This window comes from Rhinolophus sinicus, chromosome 18, assembly GCF_057876585.1.
Source record: "Rhinolophus sinicus isolate RSI-liver-muscle chromosome 18, RSI-T2T, whole genome shotgun sequence".
NCBI classification, from domain to species: Eukaryota; Metazoa; Chordata; class Mammalia; order Chiroptera; family Rhinolophidae; genus Rhinolophus; species Rhinolophus sinicus.
The window spans coordinates 67,006,483-67,030,435 of record NC_142518.1 but is presented as its reverse complement, the minus strand read 5'-3'; the positions used below and the strand labels follow the sequence as shown (position 1 = coordinate 67,030,435).

General features: G+C 39.3%; 1 protein-coding gene across 1 annotated transcript in view; it reads left to right on the top strand.

Annotated features, from left to right (window-relative positions):
• Window positions 1-19,404, top strand: part of TRMT2B (tRNA methyltransferase 2B) — a gene marked incomplete at its 5' end in the record, with an annotated part of 53,905 nt that extends 34,501 nt beyond the window's left edge. The window contains 2 exon segments of the mRNA XM_074323302.2: window positions 11,403-11,489; window positions 11,491-19,404. Coding sequence (XP_074179403.2) covers window positions 11,403-11,489; window positions 11,491-11,527 — 124 coding nt within the window.
• Between the last annotated feature and the right edge of the window lie 4,549 nt (window positions 19,405-23,953).

Here is a 23,953-nt window from a genome sequence, read left to right as displayed (position 1 = left end):
CCATAAGTTTGGGAAGTTCTCATCAACGATTTGTTTAAATATATTCTCTGTTCCCTTCTCTCTTTCTTCTCCTTCTGGTATGCCCATTATTCTTATATTGCTCTTTCTGATGGAGTCAGAAAGTTCGTGTAGAGTTCTTTCATTTCTTTTAAGTCTCAAGTCTCTTTCTCCATCCATCTGTGTCATTTCCAGGTTTCTATCTTCGATGTCACTGATTCATTCCTCCATCTGGTCAACTCTACTACCTAAGCTGGTTATTTCATTCTTAATTTCTTCTATTGAGTTCTTAATCTCCAGAAATTCTATTTGGTTCTTTTTAAAAATTTCAATCTCTTTCATAAAATGCTCATGCTGTTCTTTGATTGTGTTTCTGAGTTCATTTAACTGCCTATCTGTGTTTTCTTGCATCTCGTTGAGTTTTTTCAGAACTGCAATCTTGAATTCTCTGTCATTTAATTCACATATTTCCATATCTTTAACTTACTTTTCTGGAGATTTTTCACTTTCTTTCTGAGGTGTTTTGTTGCCTTGGTTATTCATGGCAATTACCGGTTTACTATTTCTCTTCCTAGACATCTACAGGAATGGCTTCTGCAACAGGTTGATAGGAAGCAGTCTTTCTTTTGTTTTCCAGTACTTGTTGGTAGAATGTTTTATTTTCTCTCCGACTGCAGCCTTTTTTTTCTCTCTCACACGGTAGTTCTATGTTTTCTCTGTACTATTCCATCTTCTCACACAATGGGGGGATTCCCTGGGAGACGGGCTTCTCTGTTAATAGTTCGCCAAGGTCACAGGGCGCAGTGTCCGTGTGGGTATGCGGAGAGCTTTTGAAGTTCCAAAACTCTTCCTGCACCAGATTCAGAGCCCGTATGTTTCAGCAGTTCTGTTTACTCCTGCAGGAATCCGCCCAGATAGGTTGTGCCAGGGGCGGGGTGAGTTGTGACAGGTGGCCCAGAGCAATGGCAGCAACCTCCACCACAGCCAGTCCTGCTTCCACAGCTCCCTCCCCTTTGCCGGAACTAGTTGGGCTGCGAATCTGTGTCTGTGGTCCACAGTTATCAGCACAGCAAATATTCTATTCTTTTGATCTGACACTGCTAATGTTCCATTTCTAGCACCGGGCATGTGGGGGCAGGGCGAACTCTGGGAGGGTAGGGAGGGAGCGGCTAGTCTCAGTGCCTAAGGCTTCTGTTCTCTGCTCGGCAGTGAGGGCTTAAACTACCGTTTTCAGCCTTCTTCCCTCAGTCTTTTCTCCGAGGTCTCTGCCGTGAGCGTTGGGTTCAGCCGTGTTATATGCTGCCCCCTCAGCCCTGTGGGCCATAAGCCGAGCCCTAGCAGTCCGAGTTCTTCCCCCTCCCGTAGCTGCGGTAGTTCCGGGATGCAGCGTGCTCAGAGCACTGAGCTAGGTCTGCGTCCTGTGTCCGTGCGGCTCCGTTTCAGCACTTCTCCCTTCCCTCCTCCCCCTCTCGTGCGATTCGCCCACCTGTAGGTGAACTCAGTAGTGGACCTCTTTGTCTTGCCTGTCTGCTGTGCAGGGAGTCCTTTGTGGAGTTATTGGTGTTCGATTAGTTGTAAATTCCAGGGGAGCTTTACAGAGACTCACCTCACACCGCCATTTTGATGACCTATACCTTCTATACCTTTTGATTGGAGCATTTAATCCATTTGCATTGAAACTAATTGTTGATATGTAGCTATTGACATTTTACTATTCATAATTTTTTTTTTTTTTTTTTGGTCTTAAAGAAGTCCCTCTAACATTCCTTATAATATTGGTTTGATGGTGATGAACTCCTTTAGCTTTTTCTTGTCTGGGAAACTCTTTATCTGTCCTTCCATTTTAAATGCTAGCCTTGCTGGGTAGAGTAATTTTAGTTGTACGTCCTTTCTTTTCGTCACTTTGACTATTTCCTGCCAGTCCTTTCTGCCCTGCAAAGTTTCTTTTGAGAAATCATGTGACAGTTTTATGGGAGCTTATGTAGGTAACTAACTGCTTTTCTCTCACTGCTTTTAAGATTCTTTCTTTGCCTTTAACCTTTGGCATTTTAATTATGATGTATCTTGGTTTTGGCCTCTTTGGGTTCATCTTGTTTGGGGCTCTCTGCACTTCCTAGGCTTGTATGTTTACATCCTTCACCAGGTTAGGAAAGTTTTCCGCCATTATTTCTTCAAATAAGTTTTCAGTTCTTTGGTCTCTCTCTTCTCCTTCTGGTACCCCTGTGATGCAAATGTTGGTACACTTGATGTTGTCCCAGAGGCCCCTTAAACTGTCATCATTTTTTTGGACTCTGTTTTCTTTTTGCTCTACTGACTGGGTGTTTTCTGCTACCTTATCTTCCAAATCAATGATTCGATCCTCTGCTTCATCTAATCTACTGCTGATCCCCTCTGATACCTTCTTCAATTCAGTTATTATTTTTTTAATTGGGGGAATATTGGGGAACAGTGTGTTTCTCCAGGGCCCATCAGCTCCAAGTCATTGTCCTTCAGTCTAGTTGTGGAGGGTGCAGCTCACCTCCAAGTCCAGTTACCATTTGCAATCTTCAGTTGCAAGGAGCACAGCCCACCATCCCATGCAGGAATTGAACCAGCAACATTGTTGTTCAGAGCTCACGCTCTAACCAACTGAGCCATCCAGTTGTCCCCCCACCCCCTGGCAGCTCAGCGGCAGCTCATTGTCTTCAATCTAGTTGTTGAGGGCACAGCTCACTGGCCCATGTGGGAATCGAACTAGCAACCTGTTGTTCAGAGCTTGAGCTCTAACCAACTGAGCCATCCAGCCACCCTAGTTATTGTGTTCTTTATTTCTGACTGGTTCGTTTTTATGTTTCCTATCTCTGTGTTGAAGTTCTCCCTGACATCACTGAGCATCCTAATAGCCAGTGTTTTGAACTCTGCATATGGTAGACTGCTTGTCTCCATTTTGTTTAGTTCTTTTTCTGGAGCTTTGTTCTGTTCTTTCACTTGGAACATGTTTCTTTGTCACCCCATTTTGGCTGCCTCCCTGTGTTTGTTTCTATGTATTAGGTAGGGATGCTATATCTCCAGAACTTAATAGAGTGGTCTCATGTAGTAAGTGTCCTGTGGGGCCTAGTGTTGCAGTCTCCCTGACTTGGGTGCTCCAGGTGTGTCTCTTATGTGTGTCGTGTGTGCCCTTCTGTTGTAGTTGAGCCTTGGTTGCTGTTTGCATGTCACTGGGAGGGATTAACCCTCAGGCTGAATGATTGTGAAAACTGGCTGTGACTACAGTGGAGGATCTGTGGTGCAAGGGCTGACCCTACAGAGCAGGATTTGCTTCAGGAGGGCTCTGGTGCCTGCCCAGTCTGCCCTTTGGGTGTGTTGTCCTTGGAGGCAGCTGGATGATGTTTTGACTTGGTCCAAAGCTGGCCACCAGGCGTGCCATCCCAGGGCCTTTTGGGTGGAAACCTCCTTTAGGCCAACTTCAGCCACAGCCTGTGCCCTGCCCATGGTAACCCGGCATGAACCATAAGCAGTTCGCAGATGGCTGCCTTCCCTGCTGGGCTTGGAGGTGCCTTGAGAGGCCAAGCCTTGAACCGAGGTTGGCTGCTGGTAGTGCCAGGCTTGGGGCTGCTCAGCAAGAGTTATGGCACACGCTGAACCCAGATGCTGCTTGTTTGGGTTTTGGGAACCTTTGAGAGATTTTAGGAAAGTCCACAGCATGAACCAAGACTGGCCTTTTATATGGAAAAGCCACTGGTAGTGGCTTGAGTAGGCCCGAAAGTTGGGTGGGGCAGGGTCTCAGGAAATCACCAAGGGTGGGTGAATGAACAGTGTTAGGTAGGTTGATAGAGACTCAGATATGGTGCCAGCCTGCATCTGCATACCGGGAGGTGGGACTGCTCAACAAAGAAACAGTGGATTCTGCCAGCACTTCTCTTTGGGAGAATGCTGCCCCTCCAGCCCTCTCCCTAAAGCCAGATTACTCCATTCCTTCCTGTATGTCCCTGGCACATTTCTTGTTATTTCCCCTGTGCTAGAGTTCAGAGCGAGTGAGTCCATCAGCGAGTAAGTCCGTCTGTGGTCCCTTTAAGAGAAATGCCTGGGACTCCAGCAGCCCTCTGTCTCACTCAGCCACAATCTCTGCTGGTTTTTACAGCCAGAAATTAGGGGACTTCTCTTCCAGACACTAGTGTTGTGGGCTGGGGGACATGGTATGGGTCTGGGACTGCTCGTTTCTTGGGAGGGGTGTATGTGCACAGCCGAGATATCCCTCCTGACTTTTAGTGGTCATACATGGATGTGGGACCAGCCTGTTCTGCATCTCTACCCCTCCTACCAGTCTTGAGGTGGTTTCTTCTGTATGTCTTTAGTTGTAGGGCTTTGGTTCAGCTAGATTTCAGGCGATTCTGAATGATGGTTTTTCTGTAGTTTAATTGTAATTTTCATGTGGTCATGAGAAGAGGCAAGCACATTGTTTACCTACTCTGTCATCTTGACTGTAAATCTTGACTTCTTTTTCAAAATATTTTTTCCTAATAATCACATTAATCCATGCTTATTGTGCAGAATTTTGAAATTGCAGGGAAGTGTAAAGAAATAGAAAAAAGGGATTATACTGCCACCAAGAGTCAATTATGGGACTGGGTCTCAGGTGAGCCAAGTAAAGCAACTCACTTTGGGGGTAAAATTTAAGGGATGCAGTAATCAAGGTAAAATTTTAATGTAATTTTTTTCAGAAGTCAAAATTAGTACAAAAATCCATGATAAACAAAATATGTAGGTTTTTGGAAAGGTGAGATGCATTCCTACACTTGCTAAACCCTGCCTCATTCACCTTAGTGTATTCCTAGCCCTGGTTCTAATAAACTTTATTTATAAAAGTAGGAAGCCAGGCTGTAGTTTTCCAATTTGATTTTCTGAAATACTGTATCAAAATATTTGTCTTGATTACTGAGTTTTTTTGCACCCTCTTAAATTTTGCACCCAAAGTGAATGCCTCTTGCTTCACTTCAGTTCTGGCCCTGGTCAATTATTTTGGTTTTTGAAATGTTATTTTCTTCTTTCAAACCACATAGGTGGATATAAAGTACAGATTATATGACTGGATAAAATAAGTGAGATTTAAAAGTAAATGAGTTGAGCTTTCAAGACAATGAGCTAAAAAAAAAAAAGAAGAAGAAGAACAATAAACCTAAAGGAATCAGAAGGAAGAAATCAATAACATTAAAAAAATCCAGAAATTTATGAACTACAAAACAAAAAGCCTGTAGACTTGACAAATAAACAGGAAGGCATTATAGGAGGAATAAAATAAAATGGATAAATAAACCTAATTAAGAATATAAAGGAATAAAATATAAAAATATAAAGTCTTAAACGAGAAAAAGAGCATAACTACAAATATGAAGACTTTTAAAAAATGATTTAAAAATACTTTATACAACTCCCTTGCAATACATTTCAAAACTTAGATGGGTGATTTCCTGGGAAAATGCAAATGGCTAATATTAATTCCAAAAGAGCTCCAAAAGATAAAGTAAACTTAAGTGGACTAGTAACCATGGAGAAAAATTGAAAAAGTTGTTAAAGAGCTTTTTCTACCCAAAATAATAGAATGAGGCCAATTTGTTTTCAGAATCTTATTTTCTTGTCTATTCTTGTACTTTTAGTCTTCCATTTGTACTTTATTTTATTTTTACCGTACTGTTTAAAATGTTTTTGATTAATGATAAAGGTGGTACCTCAAATCAATGGGAAAAAGATGGACCATTCAATAAATGGTGATGAACAACTGGATAGCCATGGTAAAAAAAAAAAAAAAAGTTAGATGTGTATCTCATACTGTTTGCCAGGATATGTTATAAAGGAGTCAGAGACTTAAATGTAAAAAGGGAAAACCGTAAATCATAGAATTTCTTTATAATCTTAGAGTGCAGAATCCCTTTCTAACTGAAAATTGAGAAGCCATGTAATAAAAGTTTGTTAAATTTAGCTACATAAAAAGTAACTTCTCCCTTCAATACATCACGCACAGAAATTAATTCAAAATGGATCATAGAACTAAATGTGCAAGAGCTAAAACATAGGAATAAATCATTGTGACCTAGGGTTAAGCAAAGCTTTCTTAGATATGACATCAAAAAAACAAATAACAAATAAAAATAAGTGTGTGTGTGTGTGTGTGTGTGTGTGTGTGTGTGTAATCGGACATCATCAAAGTTTTAAACAACCTTTTGTGCTGCAAATGATACCATCAAGAAAATGAAAAGACACCTCCCAGAATGGGAGAAAATATTTGCAAATCATTCATCTGATAAGGGTATCCAGAAGCCAGACACAAAAGGAATATTGTATGATTCAATTTATAGGAAACGTGCAGACTCGGAAGATCTCTAGAGACAGAAAGTAGACGTGTGGTTGCTTAGGTCAGAGGATGGGGGTTTGGGGAGAAATAGGGTGCATACTATCCTGTTAGGTGAATAAAAATATTCCAAAATTGATTGTTGTGATAGATGCACAATTCTTTGTGCTAAAAACCAATGAACTCTATAAATGGGTGAGCTGTATGATATGTGAATTAGAGCTCAGTAAAACAGTTTAAAAATCAGTAACTTGCATGATAAAAAGCACCAAAAGCAAAGACAGGAGACAACACACACAAAAAAAAAAACCTGGAAAAAAATTGCAGTTGATATTACATACGACTTTTTCCCTTAATTTATAACAGATTCCTGGTAATCAATAAAAAAGGAACAACAGCTCAAAAGAAAAATGAACAGAAGATACAAAAAGAAAATATTATAAGTGTGTTTATGAACCATGAACGTATGCTTAGTCTATTCCCTATAATGGAAATGCAAATTAAAAGTACACTGAGATACCCTTTTTACATGTCAGATTGGCAAAAATTCAAAAGTTTTTTTGTTTTTGTTTTTTAAATTAAAGTTTATTGCGGTGACAATTGTTAGTAAAGTTACATAGATTTCAGGTGTACAATTCTGCAATACATTATCTATATCTCACATTGTGTGTTCACCACCCAGAGTCAGTTCTCTTTCCATCACCATATAGTAGACCCCGTTTACCCCTCTTCTAGAGCCCCCCTCTCCCAAAAGATCAAAAGTTTGATAATGCACTGTTAGCAATACTATGGGAAACATGAATTCTAAAAAATTACTACTCGGAGTGTAAATTGGTACTATCCCTATAGGAGGAAATTTAGCAATACAGTTTAAAATTATAAATCTGTACATACCTTTTGATCTAGTAATTCCATTCCTGAGGCTTTATCCTACAAATAGACTGACATACGTGTAAAGTAACATAGATACAAAGTTATTTATTGCAGTATTATAATAGTAGTGAAATATCCTAACAGTCTATCACTGGGGAGCTGGTTAGATCAATGATGCCGCATCCATACAATGTAATACTGTGGGGCTTTAAGAAAAAAAACGAAGATGATCTCTGTATACTGATATGGAAAGATCTCTAAAGTATGTTATTTTTTAATAACAGCTTTATTGAGATATAATTCACACATCATAAAAATTCATCCATTTAAAGTGTACATTTCAGTGGTTATTGGTATGTTCTCAGGTTTGTACAACCATCACCCCATCTGATTCCAGAACATTTTCATCACTTCAAAAAGAAACCCTGCTCCTTTCACCAGTCACTCCCCAATTTTCCCTAACTTCCTGGGGAAACCACTAATCTACATTCTCTATGGATTTGCTAGTCTGAATATTTCATACAAATGAAGTTATATAATATGTGGTTATTTGCATCTGGCTACTTTCATTTAGCATGATGTTTGTAAGGTTCATCCATGCTGTAACATGTATCAGTACTTCATTCCTTTTTATGGATGAATAATACTCCATTATATGGATGGACCACATTTTATTCATTTGTCAGTTGATGGACATTTGGGTTGTTTCTGCCATTTGGCTCTTATGAATAATGCTTCTATGAACATTTGTGTGCAAGTGTTGTATGGAGATGTGTTTTCATTTCTCTTGGGTAGATACCTATGAGTGGGATTGCTAGGTCATATGATAACTCTGTATTAACCTTTTGAGGAACTGCCAGACTGTTTTCCAAAGCAGCTGTCCCATTTTACATTCCCATTAGTGGTGTATGAGGGTTCCAATTTCTACACGTCTTCACCAACTCTTGTTATTGTCTGTCTTTTTTTTTATTATATCCATCCTAGTGGGTGAGAAGTAGTATCTCCTTGTGGTTTTCATTTGCATGTCCCTAATGGCTTATGATGCTGAACATCTTTTCATGTGCTTATTAGCCATTTGTATATCTTTTTTGGAGAAATGTCTATTCAGATCCTTTGCCTATTTTTTATGGGTTGTTTTCTTATTATTGAGTCTTAAGATTTCTTTATATATTCTATATACAATTCCCTTATCAGATACATAATTTGTAAAAGTTTTCTTTCATTCTCTGGGTTCTTTCTGTTCATTTTCTTGACTGTCCTTTGAAGCCCAAGAGTATTTAATTTTGAAGATGTCCAGACTGTATTTTCTTTTGTAGCTTGTGATTTTGGTTCTAAGGTATGTTACTAAGTGGAAATAACAAGGTGTGCAGAATTGTTTAACAGTAAACTGTCTTTGTATAAAAGGACAAAGGCGGAGGAGAAGAATATAGATTTTTATTTGCTTGTATATGCATAGAGAAACTGGTAAGTTATATAAGAAACTGATAATAGTAGTTATTTATTCTGGGGGAGAACTGCAGAGATGGGATTCACTTCACCATATACCTTTTTATGTGATTGCATTTTTGAATAAAATGAAAATATGCATTATACAAAACAAGTTTTAAAATGCAATGATTAAGAGTAAACCTAGAATTCTGCTAACACTCCTACTGAGTAAAACAATAGACATAGCCTCAAAAAGACAAGAAATATTTATTTTGAAAAAAACAGTATGTGCATATGGTAGAAAAAATTCAAACAATACAAAAGAGTATGCCGAGAATAATGAGTCTCTTTTTTACTCCTGACCCCTAGTCCTTCAGATGTCACCATTCTTGCCAGTTTTTTGTGTAGCCTACCAGAGATACTCTGGCACTATACATGTGTGTATACGTACGTGTATGTATATATACCATCCCTCTCTCTTTTTTAACAAGTAGAAACAGACTATAAACACTGTTCTGCACCAGGCTATTCACTGAAGAATAGATTTTGTAGATTGTTCTACAATAATGTAGAATCTGCATCAATATTTACAGGTCTACTTAATTTCTTAAATAGGCTATATAGTTTTAACTTGTATAAACATGCCATTTAACTAGTCCCTTGCTAATGAATTTTAAGGTTGTTTCTAATCTAGTTAGCACAGTGTTGCAGTGAGTATCCTTGTACGTATGTCTTTGCACGTATGTGCAATGTATATGTGATGAGTAAGTGTATGTGATAGTATATATATTAGATAAATCCCTGATGTGGAATTGTTGGGTTAAAGGATATGTGCTGTTAACATTTTCATATATTTTCTAACAGAGCTCTAGATTCAACTTATCAAAACTATCCTTTTGGGATTGTAATTGGAAGTACACTGAATTTATTAATTAATTTAGGGAAAATTGAACTCTTTACAGTATTTTTCCTGTCCAGGTATGTGATATGTCTCTTCAGTTACTCTAGTCTTATGTAATTCTCTAAAGCTCTCTCTCTATGTATACCGGGGGTGCCAAAAAATGCATACACATGACTTGTATTCATCTTTTGTTATCGGTATATATTATTACAATTTTAATATAGCTTTTTCCTTTCTTAAAATGTGTATACATTTTTTGGCACCCTCTGTGTGTGTGTGTGTGTGTGTGTGTGTGTGTATGTGTTTGTGTCTTCTTAAGGTTAATACAAGATAGTGTAAAGTTTTTATTGCTATTATGAATGGGACCTTTTTCATGACATTTCTAACTGGTTATTGCCAATCTTATGTCCAACTACTTTACTCTTTTATTAGTTTCATTTGTTTTCCAGTTGATTCTCTTGCGTTTTCTTGGTAGCTGGCCATATGATCACCGTATAAAAACAGTTTTCCTTCTTTCCTTCCAATACATTTTTTTCCTTACTGCTTTAGATAAGAAAATGTTCCATTGTAGGAGTGATAGTGAAAATCTTGCCTTGTTCTTGACTTTTTTTACTTTTTAAAATCAATAGGCTTTCTTTTGAGAGCAGTCTTAGATTTTCAGAGAAACTAAGCAGAAAGTACACAGAGTTCCCACATGTTCTCCCCACTCTGCCCACAGTTCCCCCATTTTAAAATCTTGCATTGGTGTTGTACATTTCATAAAATTATATAAACCAATATTGATTAATCAATATTGATACATTATTGTTAACTAAAGTCCAAAGTTTACCTTACAGTTCACTTTTTAAAATTACATTTATTGGGATAACTTTGGTTAAACATAAAAGCAACAAATGAACAAATAAAACAAACTTGTTCCTTATTTTAATGGGACAGTGCTATTTAAACTATTGAGTGTTTGCCAGGGAAATAACTTTTCTGCTTTGTTTGTTTGACTGTAAATTGGTACAACTTTTTCCAGAATAATTTAGTGGTATGTATCTTAGGGCCTTAAAAAAATACACGTGCTTCAATTTAGCAGTTCCACTACGTAACTCAAAATGTGTGCAAAAATATAACTATAAGAATATTCATGAAGGGACTTTTTGAAGTAGCTGAAAGTTAGAAACAGCTTAAGTTTCCAATAGCTAGGAATCAGATAACTAAACTGTGTTCAATTTACTTAATGAAATACCATATAGCCAATAAAAGTGAGGTAGCTCTACATATAATATAGTGGAGAGATGCTTGTTATGTATCATTAACTGAAGAAACGTATTGTAAAGCAGCATGTACAATATATACAGTGTGACTCCATTAAAAAAACAGTTTAAATATACATATTTGGAAAGATACATCCTAAAAAGTTAGCAGTGGTTATGCTTCTCTGAATGGTGAATTTATAGGTGAATTGTTTTCATTTTTGCTTAACTGCCTTTGAAATAAGGTGGAAAAGTAATCAACTTTGAAAATTTTCAGGAGAGTAATTGAATTCAGCAATATTTATTAACTACCTATTGGGTGCAAATCATACAGAAAAGTATATGACTTGGTCCCCTTGCTAGATTCACCATCGAATCCCTACTCAGTGTTACACACTGAGAACACACAGATGAATAATAAGCAGTTTTTGCCTCATTTCTACCCTCAAAAAGATTATATTCCAGTGACAAAGATGGTTTAAAAAAACGGTAATTACATTAAATATGATAAATACTGTTATAGAGAGAAACACAGGGGGTTATGGGAACAAAGAGGCAGGGCTTGAATTTTAAGAAATTGTGTTCCTGGAATTTCTTCTTGGCTTCTAGGACCTGACATTGTGATCTGTTTCTACAGGCTGTGCTGTCCTCCAGACTCTGCTAAGAAGCTCCTGGGTGAGCCTTTCATCCTGAGACAAGCTATGCCTGTGGACCTGTTCCCCCATCCCACACTGTGAGCTGCTGCTCCTCTTCATTCGCTAAGCAGCCTCCTACAAGATGACAGGCTCTTTGTAAGGCTGAAGTTTCAGTAACTTCCAGGTTTGGCATATTGCTGCATTGCAGACCCTGAGAGCATTATTGGGGGGAACCAATCTTTGGATTATGAGCAGGAAGAAAGTAGTAGACCTATCTGAGGCAGATTTATAACCTTAGTTTTCAGGTTCCCTTGCTCTCATGGGTGTTTGGTTGTGACCAATTCTTGGCCCTGGATCTGGACCTTTCTTTTGTTGTCAGCCTGTCATGGCTCCCTTGGTCCTAGTTTTTAGTTTTGTCTCCTCTGTCTGACTCTGCCTGTGGTGTGGTGACCACTGAGCTTTTCTCAGCAGCTGGTAATAATTTCACATTGACTCAGGTCTGTGTATTTATCCAGAGATTTTATTAGATATGTTCTGCGTTCATGAGGTAGCTAAGGATTAGAACTAGAAACAAGTCTAGCTTTTTAAAAAAAGTAGAGTAAGCTATGCCGTGATTGCAGGGAGACTGACTGCTTGAACTCAGTAGAGATTTATTCCTTTGGGTTTTCTAGATTTTGAGGTTTCTAGAATACCTTTTAAAAATGTAGTTACTCCTAGGAGCAATAGCACCAATTAGCTCTCACCTGTGGAGGGAGAATTGGTCTAGAAGAGAACCTATGGGCAAGGAGAGCTTCAAAGAAGAGACTGAATACCTGTAACTGTGCTGTGTAGTATGGAGGCAGAAAGCTCCAGAATCCCCTAACAATCCAGAATATACTATTAAAAACTGGCTATTAAAACAAATATTCTCTATTCCATGATTTCGTCAACTCTGGAGTTATTCTTGGATACTTGCCCAACAATTTAGATTATGTTTTGGATCTTTTCACAGCCTAAGGAGGTGTAACTTAGCAAGCACTGTCTGATTTACAAAATGATATCAGGTCAACTAGGATTTTTAATTCTCATTCTCAATCCTAAATACTTCTAGAGAAACCTCCTCAGAAAAATATGTCTGTTAAAGCTACTATATAAATAATCCGTTTAAAAATACTAGAAGGAAATAATCTAAAGTATAGAGGTATTGATTTATGATAGCCATATAAGTTTTATTTACATTTCCCTATATTTCGTTTTATGTAATGGGATTATATTATTTTATAACTTAAAAAAAAATTAACTGCAAAGTGACTTTCATTTTCTCCTCCTTTGTTCCCTGTATTTGTAAATGGCAATACCATCTATTACTTACCTAGGCTGGGAACCAGAGTTATCTTCCTCATTCTTGTATCCAACTGCCTACAAGGTAGAGTCCACCTAGATATATTCTAGGTACTCCCAACTCAGCATATTTCATGTTGAATGCTACACATCTTTCCCCCAAACCTATTCTTGCTCATATATTCCCAATGTTGATGAATATACCAATCAGTCACTCAAGCCAGAAGCCTGGGCATTCTGAGTCCCTCTCCTCTACCCCTGCCCCCATCCGGTGTATCACTGAGTCTCCATTCCTGCAGGTTACCATCCTTTCTCACCGGATTGTTATTGAAAGTGCCATCTTCCCACTGCTGCTGCTGTATCCACTCTTGTCCTCATCCATTTCATTTTCTATAGCCAGAGTGAGTTTTCTAAAATTCCAATCTTATTGTGTTTCTCCAGTGCTTAAAATCTGTCTGTCATTGGCTTGTTACTGGTTTTTGAAAAAAGTCCCAAATTCTTGATGCAGCCTCAAACTCCCTTCATAATCTGGGCAGCCTCATTCCTCTGTACACATTAAGTTTCTTTCCCCCAAAAAGACAATTTTTTTCCCATTCTGGTCCTTTTCACATTTGGTTTTTCTCAGCTTAGAATATGCTATTTACTTTGATTTATTTTTAAGATTTTTACTAAAAAGGTAACTAACACACAATATTATATTAGATTCAGGTGCACACAATAGTTATTCAACACTTACATACCTAAAGAAGTGATTGCCTGATAAGTCCAGCAACCATCTGATACTGTACCACGCTATCACAATATTATTGACTATATTCCCCATGCTGTATATTACATCCCCGTGACTTACTTGTTTTATACCTGAAAATTTGGACCTGTTATTTCCCTTCAGCATTTCCCCCCTTTTTAAATTTTTCAATTTCAGGTGACATTCAATGTTATATTAATTTCAGGTGTACAGCGTAATGGTTAGATAATTATATAATTTAAGAAGTGATCCCCCTGACTAGTCTGGTACCCACCTGGCACTATACATAGTTATTTCCATATCATTGACTGTATACCCTATGCTTTACTTTATATCCCAATTACTATTTTGTAACTACCAATTTGTACTTCTTAATCCCTTCCTGTTTTTTCACTACACCTCCAAATCCCCTGCCATCTGGCAACCATCAAAATGTTTTCTGTATTTATGAACTGGTTACTGTTTTGTTTGTTTATTTTCTTCTTTAGATTCCACATATAAGTGAAATCACATTGCATCTGACTTTGTCTGACTCTGCACTCAGCACAATACCCTCCAGGTCCATCCATGCCACCCCAGATGGCAAGAACCCATTCCGTTCCATGGCCGAGCAATATTCCATTGTATATATGTACCCCCTCCTCTTTATCGATTCATCCATTGATGAACACCAAGGCTGCCTCCACATCTTGGCCATTGTAAACAATGCTGCAATGAACATATGGATGTACATGTCCCCTCAAAGTAGCGGTTTGGGTTTCTTCAGATAACTACCCTGAAGTGGGATTGCTGGGTTTTTCGTTGTCTCTTCTTATAGCCTTTGTTTTAAAGTCCATTTTGTCTCGTATAAGTATTGCTAACCCAACTGTTGTTTTTTCATTTATTTCTGTTTTAATGAAATATCTTTTTCCATCCCTTTACTTTCTGTCTGTGTGTGTCTTTCAATCTGAAGTGAGTCTCTTGTAAGTGGTATATGTAAGGGTTTTATTTTCTTATCCATTCAGCCCTCCTATGCCCTTTGATTGGAGCATTTAATCCATTTACATTGAAAGTAATTGTTGATATGTAGCTATTGACATTGTATTATTCATAATTTTGATTTTTTTGTCTTAAAGAAGTCCTTCTAACATTCCTTGTAATATTGGTTTGGTGGTGATGAACTCCTTTAGCTTTTTCTTGTCTGGGAAGCTCTTTATCTGTCTTTTGATTTTAAATGCTAGCCTTGCTGGGTAGAGTAGTTTTGGTTGTAGGTCCTTTCTTTTCATCACTTTGGATATTTCTTGCCAATCCCTTCTGGCCTGCAAAGTTTCTGTTGATAAATCAGCTGACAGTTTTATGGGAGCTCCCTTATAAGTTACTGGTTGCCTTTCTCTTGCTGCTTTTAGGATGCTTTCTTTGTCTTTAACCTTTGCCGTTTTAATTATAATGTGTCCTGGTGTGGGCCTATTTGGGTTCATCCTGTTTGGGACTCTCTGCACTTCCTGGATTTGTATGTGTATCTATTTCCTTCGCCAGGTTAGGAAAGTTTTCAGTCATTATTTATTCAAATAGGTTCTTAGTCCCTTGTTTTCTCTCATTTCCCTGCGATGCAAATGTTATTATGCTTGATGTTGCCCCATAGCTCTCTTAAACTATCCTCATTTGGGGGGATTGTGGGGTTTTTTTGGTTTTGTTTTGTTTTGTTTTTGCTGTTCTGATTGGGTGTTTTCTGCTACCTTGTGTTCCAAATCGCTGATTCAACCCTCTGCTTCATCTAGTCTGTTGGTGATTCCTTCTAGTGCATTTCAGTTACTGTATTCTTCACTTCTATCTGGTTCTTTTTTTAGGGTTTCTGTGTTCTTTCATTTACTTGCTATCTCTTTGTTGAAGTTTTCTTTGTTAAGTTCTTTGAGCATCCTTGTAACCATTGTTTTGAATTTTGTATCTGATAGGTTGCTTGCCTCCATTTCGTTTACTTCTTTTTTCTGAAGTTTTCTCCTGTTTTTTCATTTGGGACACATTTCTTTGTTTCCTCATTTTTGTTACCTCTCTGTTTGTTTCTATGTATTAGGTAGATATGCTATGTCTCCCAGTCTTGGCCGGGTGGCATTATGTAGTAGGTGCCCTGTAGTGTCCTGGCACAGTCTCCCTGGTTACCTGCTCCAGTTGCTCCAAGAGTGACCCTTGTGTGGGTTGTGTGTGCCCTCCTGTTATAGTTGAGCCTTCATTGCTATTGGCACGTCAGTGGGTGGGTTGACCCTCAGGCTGATTGGCTATGGGGTTTGGCCACATCCACAGCTTATAGGCTGCTGTGTGGGGGCTTACCCCAATGAGTGGGATTTACCCCAGTGTACTCTGGTGCCTGTTGAGACCACCCTTTGAGCGTGCCACTTGTGGGGCTAATTGGGCAGTAGTCTGTTGTGGTCTGAATCCAACCTCCAAGTACGTTGGTTCTGGGGCCTCTTGGGAAGGGCTCTGGTGCCAGCCCAGGTCACCCACTGCCTGGGACCAGGCAGGGACTACCTGAGAGTAGCTACAAATCTGTAGTTTTTCGTTGCCTGTGCTAAACCTGGAAGTGCATGGGAGAGGCTACACTGTGAACCAAGGATGGCTACCACCAGTACCGGGCCTGGGTTAGCTCCACAAAAGGCCAGGACACCCCAAGGTCTGCTGCTATCTGCCAGCTCCCTTAAGGTTCAGCCACTAATAAAGCCTCCCGTGGTACACAAGTTGGGTGAAACAGGGTCTCAGGGAGTCACTAGAGTGGGAAGAGTTGTATTCACTGGGTCATGTAGATTCTGGTTTGGTACTAGTCCTGAGCCTGAAGACACTTAGCACAAGTCTCAGAGCACACCGAGGCCAATCACTACCTGCCTTGGGCCCACAGTCTTTGATAGTTTTCCAAGAAAGAGTGAAATGCTGATGGGGCTGGCAGCGAGTCAAAAAAGTACCTCCAGCATTGAGGGAGTTGGGTGGGGTGGGGTCCCAGCAAAGCTCACTAGACCAATTCAGATTCAGATTTGTCCATGTTGGGGTGGGGCTCAACACAGGAAAGATGGTGCCTGCCTGCCAGCTGCACGGGAAAAGGACCCCACACAGAGAACATGGTGACTGTCCTCCAACCCTCGCCCTGAAACCACATGTCTCATTCAGTCCTCTTTATGCCTCTGACACACCCCAAGTCTCCGTTCCTCTGCAGGAGCCCAGGGTGAGTACCTGCAAGTGAGTGAGTCTGTGTGCAGACCCTTTAAGAGAACGTCTGGGTTTCCTGCAGCCTCCCATCCCACCCAGGTGGTTAGAATCCCCACTGTTTTTCACAGCCAGATGTTGTGGGTGCCATTCCCCGGCAACAGTTTCTGGTCTGGGGAGCCTGATGTGGGGCTTGGGTCCCTTGCTCCTCCAGGGAGGAGAGGACCTCCATGGCTGAGATATCCCTCCTGATTGTCAGCCACCACATGGAGCTTTGGGGCCAGCCCATTTCACATTTCCTCCCTTCCTACAAGTCTCGATGTGGTTTCTTCTTTATATCCTTAGTTGTAAAACTTATGATTAGCTAGATTTCAGATGGTTCTCCAGGTTGATTGTTCTATAATTTAGTTGTAATTTTAATGTGTGCATGTAAGGAAGCAAGCAGTGTTTAATCTACTCTGCCATCTTGGATCCTTTGGAATATGCTTTTCCTTATCTCTTCTAGCTAACTCTACACATCTTTCTTTTTTTAACTTAGATATTCCCCAAGGAATAGCTACTAAATAAATATAAGATTGGCTGTGGATAATCAGCTTCCTGATAATTCTGTTAGTGTTATATCTTGTAATTCAGATGGTTTTAGAATCATGCTTCCATCACTTTGTTTTTGGCTGTCGACAGTGATATTTAATGTGCATATTTCCATATGAATTATTACACTGTTAGCTAGTTGATACAGACAAGCCTTCTAAGTATTCCTTGCTTTTCTCTATTTTTTGAAATGAAACAACACATTTACAAACCAATACAAAATACAAATAGTATTAAATCATTCATTTAAGCTGTCAGAAAACTTCATGTCAAATTATAATATTGCATACCTGAAATTTACCTAATGGTATAAACCAGAGTTACCTCAATTAAAAAAGAAAGAAAGAGAGAGAGAGAGAGAGAGAGAGAGAGAGAGAGAGAGAGAAAGAGAGAAAGAGAGAAAGAGAGAAAGAGAGAAAGAGAGAAAGAAAGAAATTTACCATAAAAAAAGAAAATCTCTCTTTGGACTCGTTTGAATACTATATGGCAAAAGGCCTGTTGTCTTTGTTCCCAGTTTTCAAACATAGAATCTGTTCCCTGTTTCATTTTGCTTCCGTCATTTTTATTATGAAAACTTTCAAACATACAAGAAAGTTGAAAGAGTAGTGCAGTGGACACCAGTATATCCACCAACAAGATTCAACATATGTTAACATTTTGCCTTATTTGCTTTATCTGTGTATCTGTTCTTTGGTAAACCTTTTGAAAGTATGTTCTAGACATAATGACACTTTACCACTTATATTGCAGCATACATCTTCTAAACATAAGGACATTTTTCTGTATAACCATAATACCATAAGCCCAGCTAAAAAATAAATAACAGTACTTCACCGATCTTCATGAATATCATTGAATATCTATCTACTCCAGTGCTTCCTGAAGTGTGTTCTGTATACTGCTTGATGGCTTACAGGGAGATAGGGAACTTGCACCAGAGTGTAAATCAGTGTGTTACATCCTTCCTCGAGAAAGTCTTGTTAGCACAAAAATGTCAGCTGAATTAAATAGTGTGCTTAGTGGCATAGTTCATTTACCTCTATGGCTGAGTAGCACTGCTCTATATTCAGATTTCCCCAGCTGTCCACTGAATGTCTTTTATGGCCAGTTTACATGTTGCATTTGTGTGTGGTATCTCTTTAGTCTCTTTTTTATTTATTTGTTTGTTTATGCATTTGCAATGCAGGGACTCAGCTCCCGTTCCCCGCACAAGAACACAGGATATCGTGAGGCCAAAAAGGAACAACAGAGCCATAGATAGGGGAGTCATACCACTATATTCTCGATGGCGGCTAGTCGAGACACAAAAGCAAACCTGCCAGTACCCCAATGAGGTGTCGTCCTGCACCCCAGTCTTGCTGGCAGCCGGGCGAGACACAAGAAGTAGGGTCAACACGATCCACAATCCACAATCCACTTGCTAACCGCACTTGCTAGCTGCAATCCACACTTGCTAGCATAGCCACGGCAGTTATATTAGTGGCTAATGGCTAATGGTTATAGCTGACGGCCAACTAGCCACAGCTGATGGCCACCTGATCACAGCTGATGTCCATCTACTACCTGAGCCAGCCCCTTTCCACGTGAGGTCGAGAGCCTGGAAACTGCTCTCTGGGACTCTGTCCCTACAGCATTTCTTTATTTTTCTGATTTATTTTTTAATTATAGTTGGCATACAGTATTATATTAGTTTCAGATGTACAACACAGTGCTTAGACATTTGTAAACCTTACAAAGTGATCACCCTGATAATGTAGTACCCATCTTTCACCGTACGTAGTTATTACTGACTATATTCCCTATGCTGTATATTATATCTCCATGACTAATTTTATAACCGGCAATTTGTACCTCTTAATCCCTTTCACCTTTTTTTACGCATTCCTCCACCTCTTTAGTCTCTTTTAATTTAGAAAATTCTTCCTCCTATTTTTTTTTTCATTTAGCCTAATGTTTTTAATGTTCATCCATGTTGTAGCTTGTATCAGTGCTTCATTCCTTTTGTTTGTTTGTTTGGTTATTAGGTTTGCTTTTTTTTTTATTAGTTTCAGGTGTACAAAACAAATAGTTAGACATTTATCATTTATACCCCTCACAAAGTGATAACCCCCTTTCCGCAATCTACTATCCCTCTGACATCGCATACAGCCATTACATTTCCACTGTTTCTATTCCTAATGCTGTACTCCACTTACTGTGACTATATATATGTGTGTATGTATGTGTGTGTATTATATATATATATATATATATATATATATATATATATATAATTATACACATTATATATATATAATTATAGTTGACATTCATTATTATTCCGCTTCAGCTTCAGATGTACAGCACAGTGATCAGGCATCTATTTTTTTTTTTTTTTTAATGCCATTGACTTTTAGAGACCAAATCTGCTCCACATTAGGAATCTGATTGTAGTGTGACCTGTGACCAACTCTCCTACTCTCCTGGTTTGCTGGGGACATTCCTGGTTTTAGCACTGATCCTGCATCTCAGGACACCCCTCAGTCCTGGGCAAACCAGGATGGTTTGTTTCCTTGTGGTGGTCTTTAGCTCCTTCTTCCAGCCCCTGAATTTCCTGTAAACTGGAAGTTGTTGGGTCTAGAGGCTTGATTACAGTCAGATTAAACCATGTTTGGCAAGAATGCTTCATAAGTAATGCCAGAACTTTATGTCACATCCCATTAGGAGGCACCTACTATCAGTTGTCCACTCTTAATAAAGGTGATGCTTAAGGTGCTGGCCCTCAGAACTTGCCATGTAATTTTCCCTGTATAATTAACAAGAGGTATGTGGGGTGATACCTTGGTACCATGTGACTGTCCTGTTCCCCAATAACCTCTCACCTAAAGATTTTACCATCTGTCTATTACTGTTTCCTGACTCAGGAAATTTGTTTTTCTGATTTTTAAAATGTATTTTCTGACTTGGTGATTTAATTGGGATTTGCAGAATGGTGATTTCCTAATTCTATCATCCAGTCTTTGTTTCTTAGCTGGCATTCTTTTGTAAAGATGAGCTTTTTCTCATCTGTAAGATATGAACCAAAAGGACCAGGTTAAATCCTAATTCTTTCCTCTTGAATACCAATTTTCAGAGCAAGATGTTGATACAATAGTAATTACCAAGAGTAGCAAAGTAGTTTTGTTTATTTTTTAATATCACTTGACTCAATGTTTTTCTTTTACTTAGAATGTATTTTTAATTATAGTAGGCATACAATATTATCTTAGTTTCAGGTGTACAACATAGTAATTAGACATTTATATACCTTACGAAGTGATCACCCAAGTAAGTCTAATACCCATCTGACACCATACACACTTATTAAATATTATTGACTCTGTTCCCTCTTCTATACTTGACATCCCCGTGATTAATATAACCGGCAGTTTGTAGTAATGTGTTTCTTGTTTAAATTCAATGTTTTACATTCAGTTCAGTTATTTTCTTTGTAACGCTCTAGTTTTCTCTGGTTTGGCCGGTGGGAGTCCCTTCAGGCAGGCTCCTATGTTCCTTTGACAGGCCTCCGCAAGTCTTTGAGCACTTTCTTAGGTTCTGGACAAACTTCCCTGCCCCAGCTGGGATAAATCATTTCCAAGTAGCCCTGATTCTTCTTAATACATAGCAATGATTAAGGAAGAACAGTGGAAATTGGGGTTGGGACATATGGAGCAGTAGTAGCTGAAGTAGCTGTGAATTCCCAGGAGATTTAAGGGTTTGCACTAAATGACCTCTTCCAGCTGTAAAATATCTAGGTCTAGGGCAGGGGATCACAAACTTTACTGTACATTAGTATCAACGGGAAAGCAATTTAAAATTAATCCCTAGGTCCTGAACATTCCAATTTAATTGGTTTAGGGAGGGGCTCAGGCATCAGTATTTTAAAAATTCTTATGTGCAGCCAAGGTTGAGAGCCAGTGGTCTAGGTGGTCTTTACCTTTCAAAGTGTGGCCCCTGCACCAGCAGCATCGACATCTCTAAGAGCTTGTTAGAAATGCAAAATTTTCAGGCTCCACCTCAACTGGATCAAAAACTCTGGAGGGTGGGGCACAGCAATCTGTGTTTTAATATACCCTCCCAGGGATTCTGGTGCCCACTCAAGTTTGAAAACCACTGGTTTAGAGTGACTGTTCTTGGTTGCACATTAGAGTCACCTGGGGACCTTTTAAAAAAGGTTCCTGGGCATCATCCCCTCAGAGATTCTGATTTAATTCATTTTGGGCGTGGCCCTAGCGTCATTATTTTAAGAGATCCCCAGATAAGTCTAATGTGCAGGTAAGGATGCAAATCACAGCCTGGAGTTTTTGTCTCCGAGCCCAGTGTTAGGTTTGATGAGTAAAAGTGCACATCAAGTTTCAGATAAAAGCTAACTAGTTGGGTAATGGGCAAAATACAGGCATAGCCTGATTTATTGCACCTTGATTTATTGCACCTTGCAGATGTTGTGTTTTTTTACAAATTGAAGGCAAGACCTTCCACCAGCAAAAAGATTATGAGTCGCTTTATAGTGGTTGTCTGGAGCAGAACCCGCAATATCTCGAGGGAGGCCTGTAGGTTGCTTTTTTTGCTTCTTTATCTAGAGCCACCCAGGGTCTCTGAACACTGATTTGAAGCCCTTTGCAAAAGTTTTCATCCCTTTAAAGAATTCCCTTTCCCATTTCTGCAGTTATTTTGGTGGGTGTGATAGAGTGGGGCTTAGATACCATCAATTGCTAGTCATCTTAGCTAAACCTTAAAATTAACCATCATACATGACAAGAGAAAAGTGAGCTCATTTTTTTTTCATGGTGGCAATATTTTAATAATCCTTTGCATTCACAGGACTCTCTAAACTTTCAAAATACTTATACATTAATGATCTCACCCGATCGTCCTAAGTTTACAAATGAAGATGCGGAAACCTCACAAATGTTTGTCTGGCCCTGCATCAGGCAGTTAGTGTGTGGTTGAGTCGAAAGTAAAACTGAGGCCTCTTGATTCTCAGTTCCAGGATTACCTTTTCGTCCAGCTGGCTGTACTGACTATTCAGACACCAGATTCAGCTGCTGGTACTGCTTTTGGGGACTTTGGGGACCAGCTTTGGTGTACCGTTCTGTCAGTTAGCACATGTCAAAGTGAGTTCATTTTAATATTAAAGTAGGACCGTTGTTTTAACCTTTTCACTGGATTGATTTCAAGTTTGTTCTCCAAAATGTGTCAAAAATCCACAGAAAATGCAGTATTTATATTTTTAAGTAAATACAGTTAAGGTGCTACATTTTATTAAACGATTAAAGTATAAAAATTTCCTATTGTTATTCATTCTTGAAAAACACAAAAATATAGAAAAATGTACATCTGCTTTCCTAAACTTCCTTTCTGGAACACTGAGCTCGTGGGGTAAAGTTGAACGCTGCAGTCAGAGGCATGAAAATATCATTCGATTATGGATGAATGTCACAGCGAAAATGTTAAGGGTTTGTCCTCATCCTACTTCCTACCTTTCTTCCAGAACTGTCTTCTCATTAAGCTCATCTTAGAGTTGCTGAACCTCTGAGTACAAATTTTTGCAATTGCCTTTATTGCTGGTTTGGAGTTTCACCTATAGCAGTGGTTACCAGTCTTGGCTGCAAGTTGGACTCATCAGAGACCTTTAAAAAAAATCCCAGTTCCTAGGGCTTTGGCCCTACTCCCTGATATTCTGATTTAATTGGTCTGGGGTGTGGCCCAGAATCCGGATTTTTTTAAAGATCCCCCAAGCTGATTCTAATGTGAAGCCAGGGTTATGATCCTCCAATTAGGGCTGTGGTCCCCAAACTTGTCTGCACATTAAAATCCCCTGGGGATCTTTTAAACCTTCCAAAACCTGGACCACACCCCAGACTAATTAGATCATCACAATCTCTAGGGGTGGGACAGAGGCATTGGTAATTCTGAAGTTTCCCGTGATTCCAATATGCACCCAGCACTGTAAACTGCAGGGTTAGTGTATTTAGTTGTTTGGGGTTGAGAGAGAGAAGAGAATGATTGTCGTTTGCTGAGATTCAAGTCTTCCAACCATTTACCTTCAAAATCATATTGCCAATTTATAATTTACAGGGTCATCGTCATTTTCCTAAGAAATATGTTTAAAAATAGCATGCCTGTAAAGTATAGTCATGAACCAATCAAGGTTACCTTAGAGCTCACCAATTAATGGAAGTGCAAAAGGACAATTGAAATGGAATGTAATTATTATGTCCCAGAATTAAAAGTTTTCTGTCAGCTGATTTGATTCCATCATTATATGTATTTCCACATTACATTTCCCATGGTTTCTCCACAAAAGAAACTAAATGAGGTGGTGTGGGGACAGAGCCCCAGAGAGTAGTTTACAGGCTCTCGGCCTCACGTGGAAGGGTGCTGGCTTGGGTGGTGGATGGCCGTCGGCTGTGGCTGATTGGCCGTCGGCTGTGGCCGGTTAGCCGAATGGCCGCTGGTATAACTGCTGCGGCTACGGAGGACTGCCGAGGATTGCCGAAGAGCCGAGCAGAGCCGAGGAGAGCCGAAGAGAGCAGAAGAGAGGAGAGGAACAGAGTCGAGGAGAGTGGAGGAGAGTCAGTCGGTCGGTTGGTGGAAAGGTGGACGGCAGGTCGCATGTCCGGTGAACCCAGCCTCCAGTGAGACCGTGGTGGTATGACTCCCCTACCTATGGCTCCGTGGGTGTTCCTTTTTGGAACCCTGCATTCT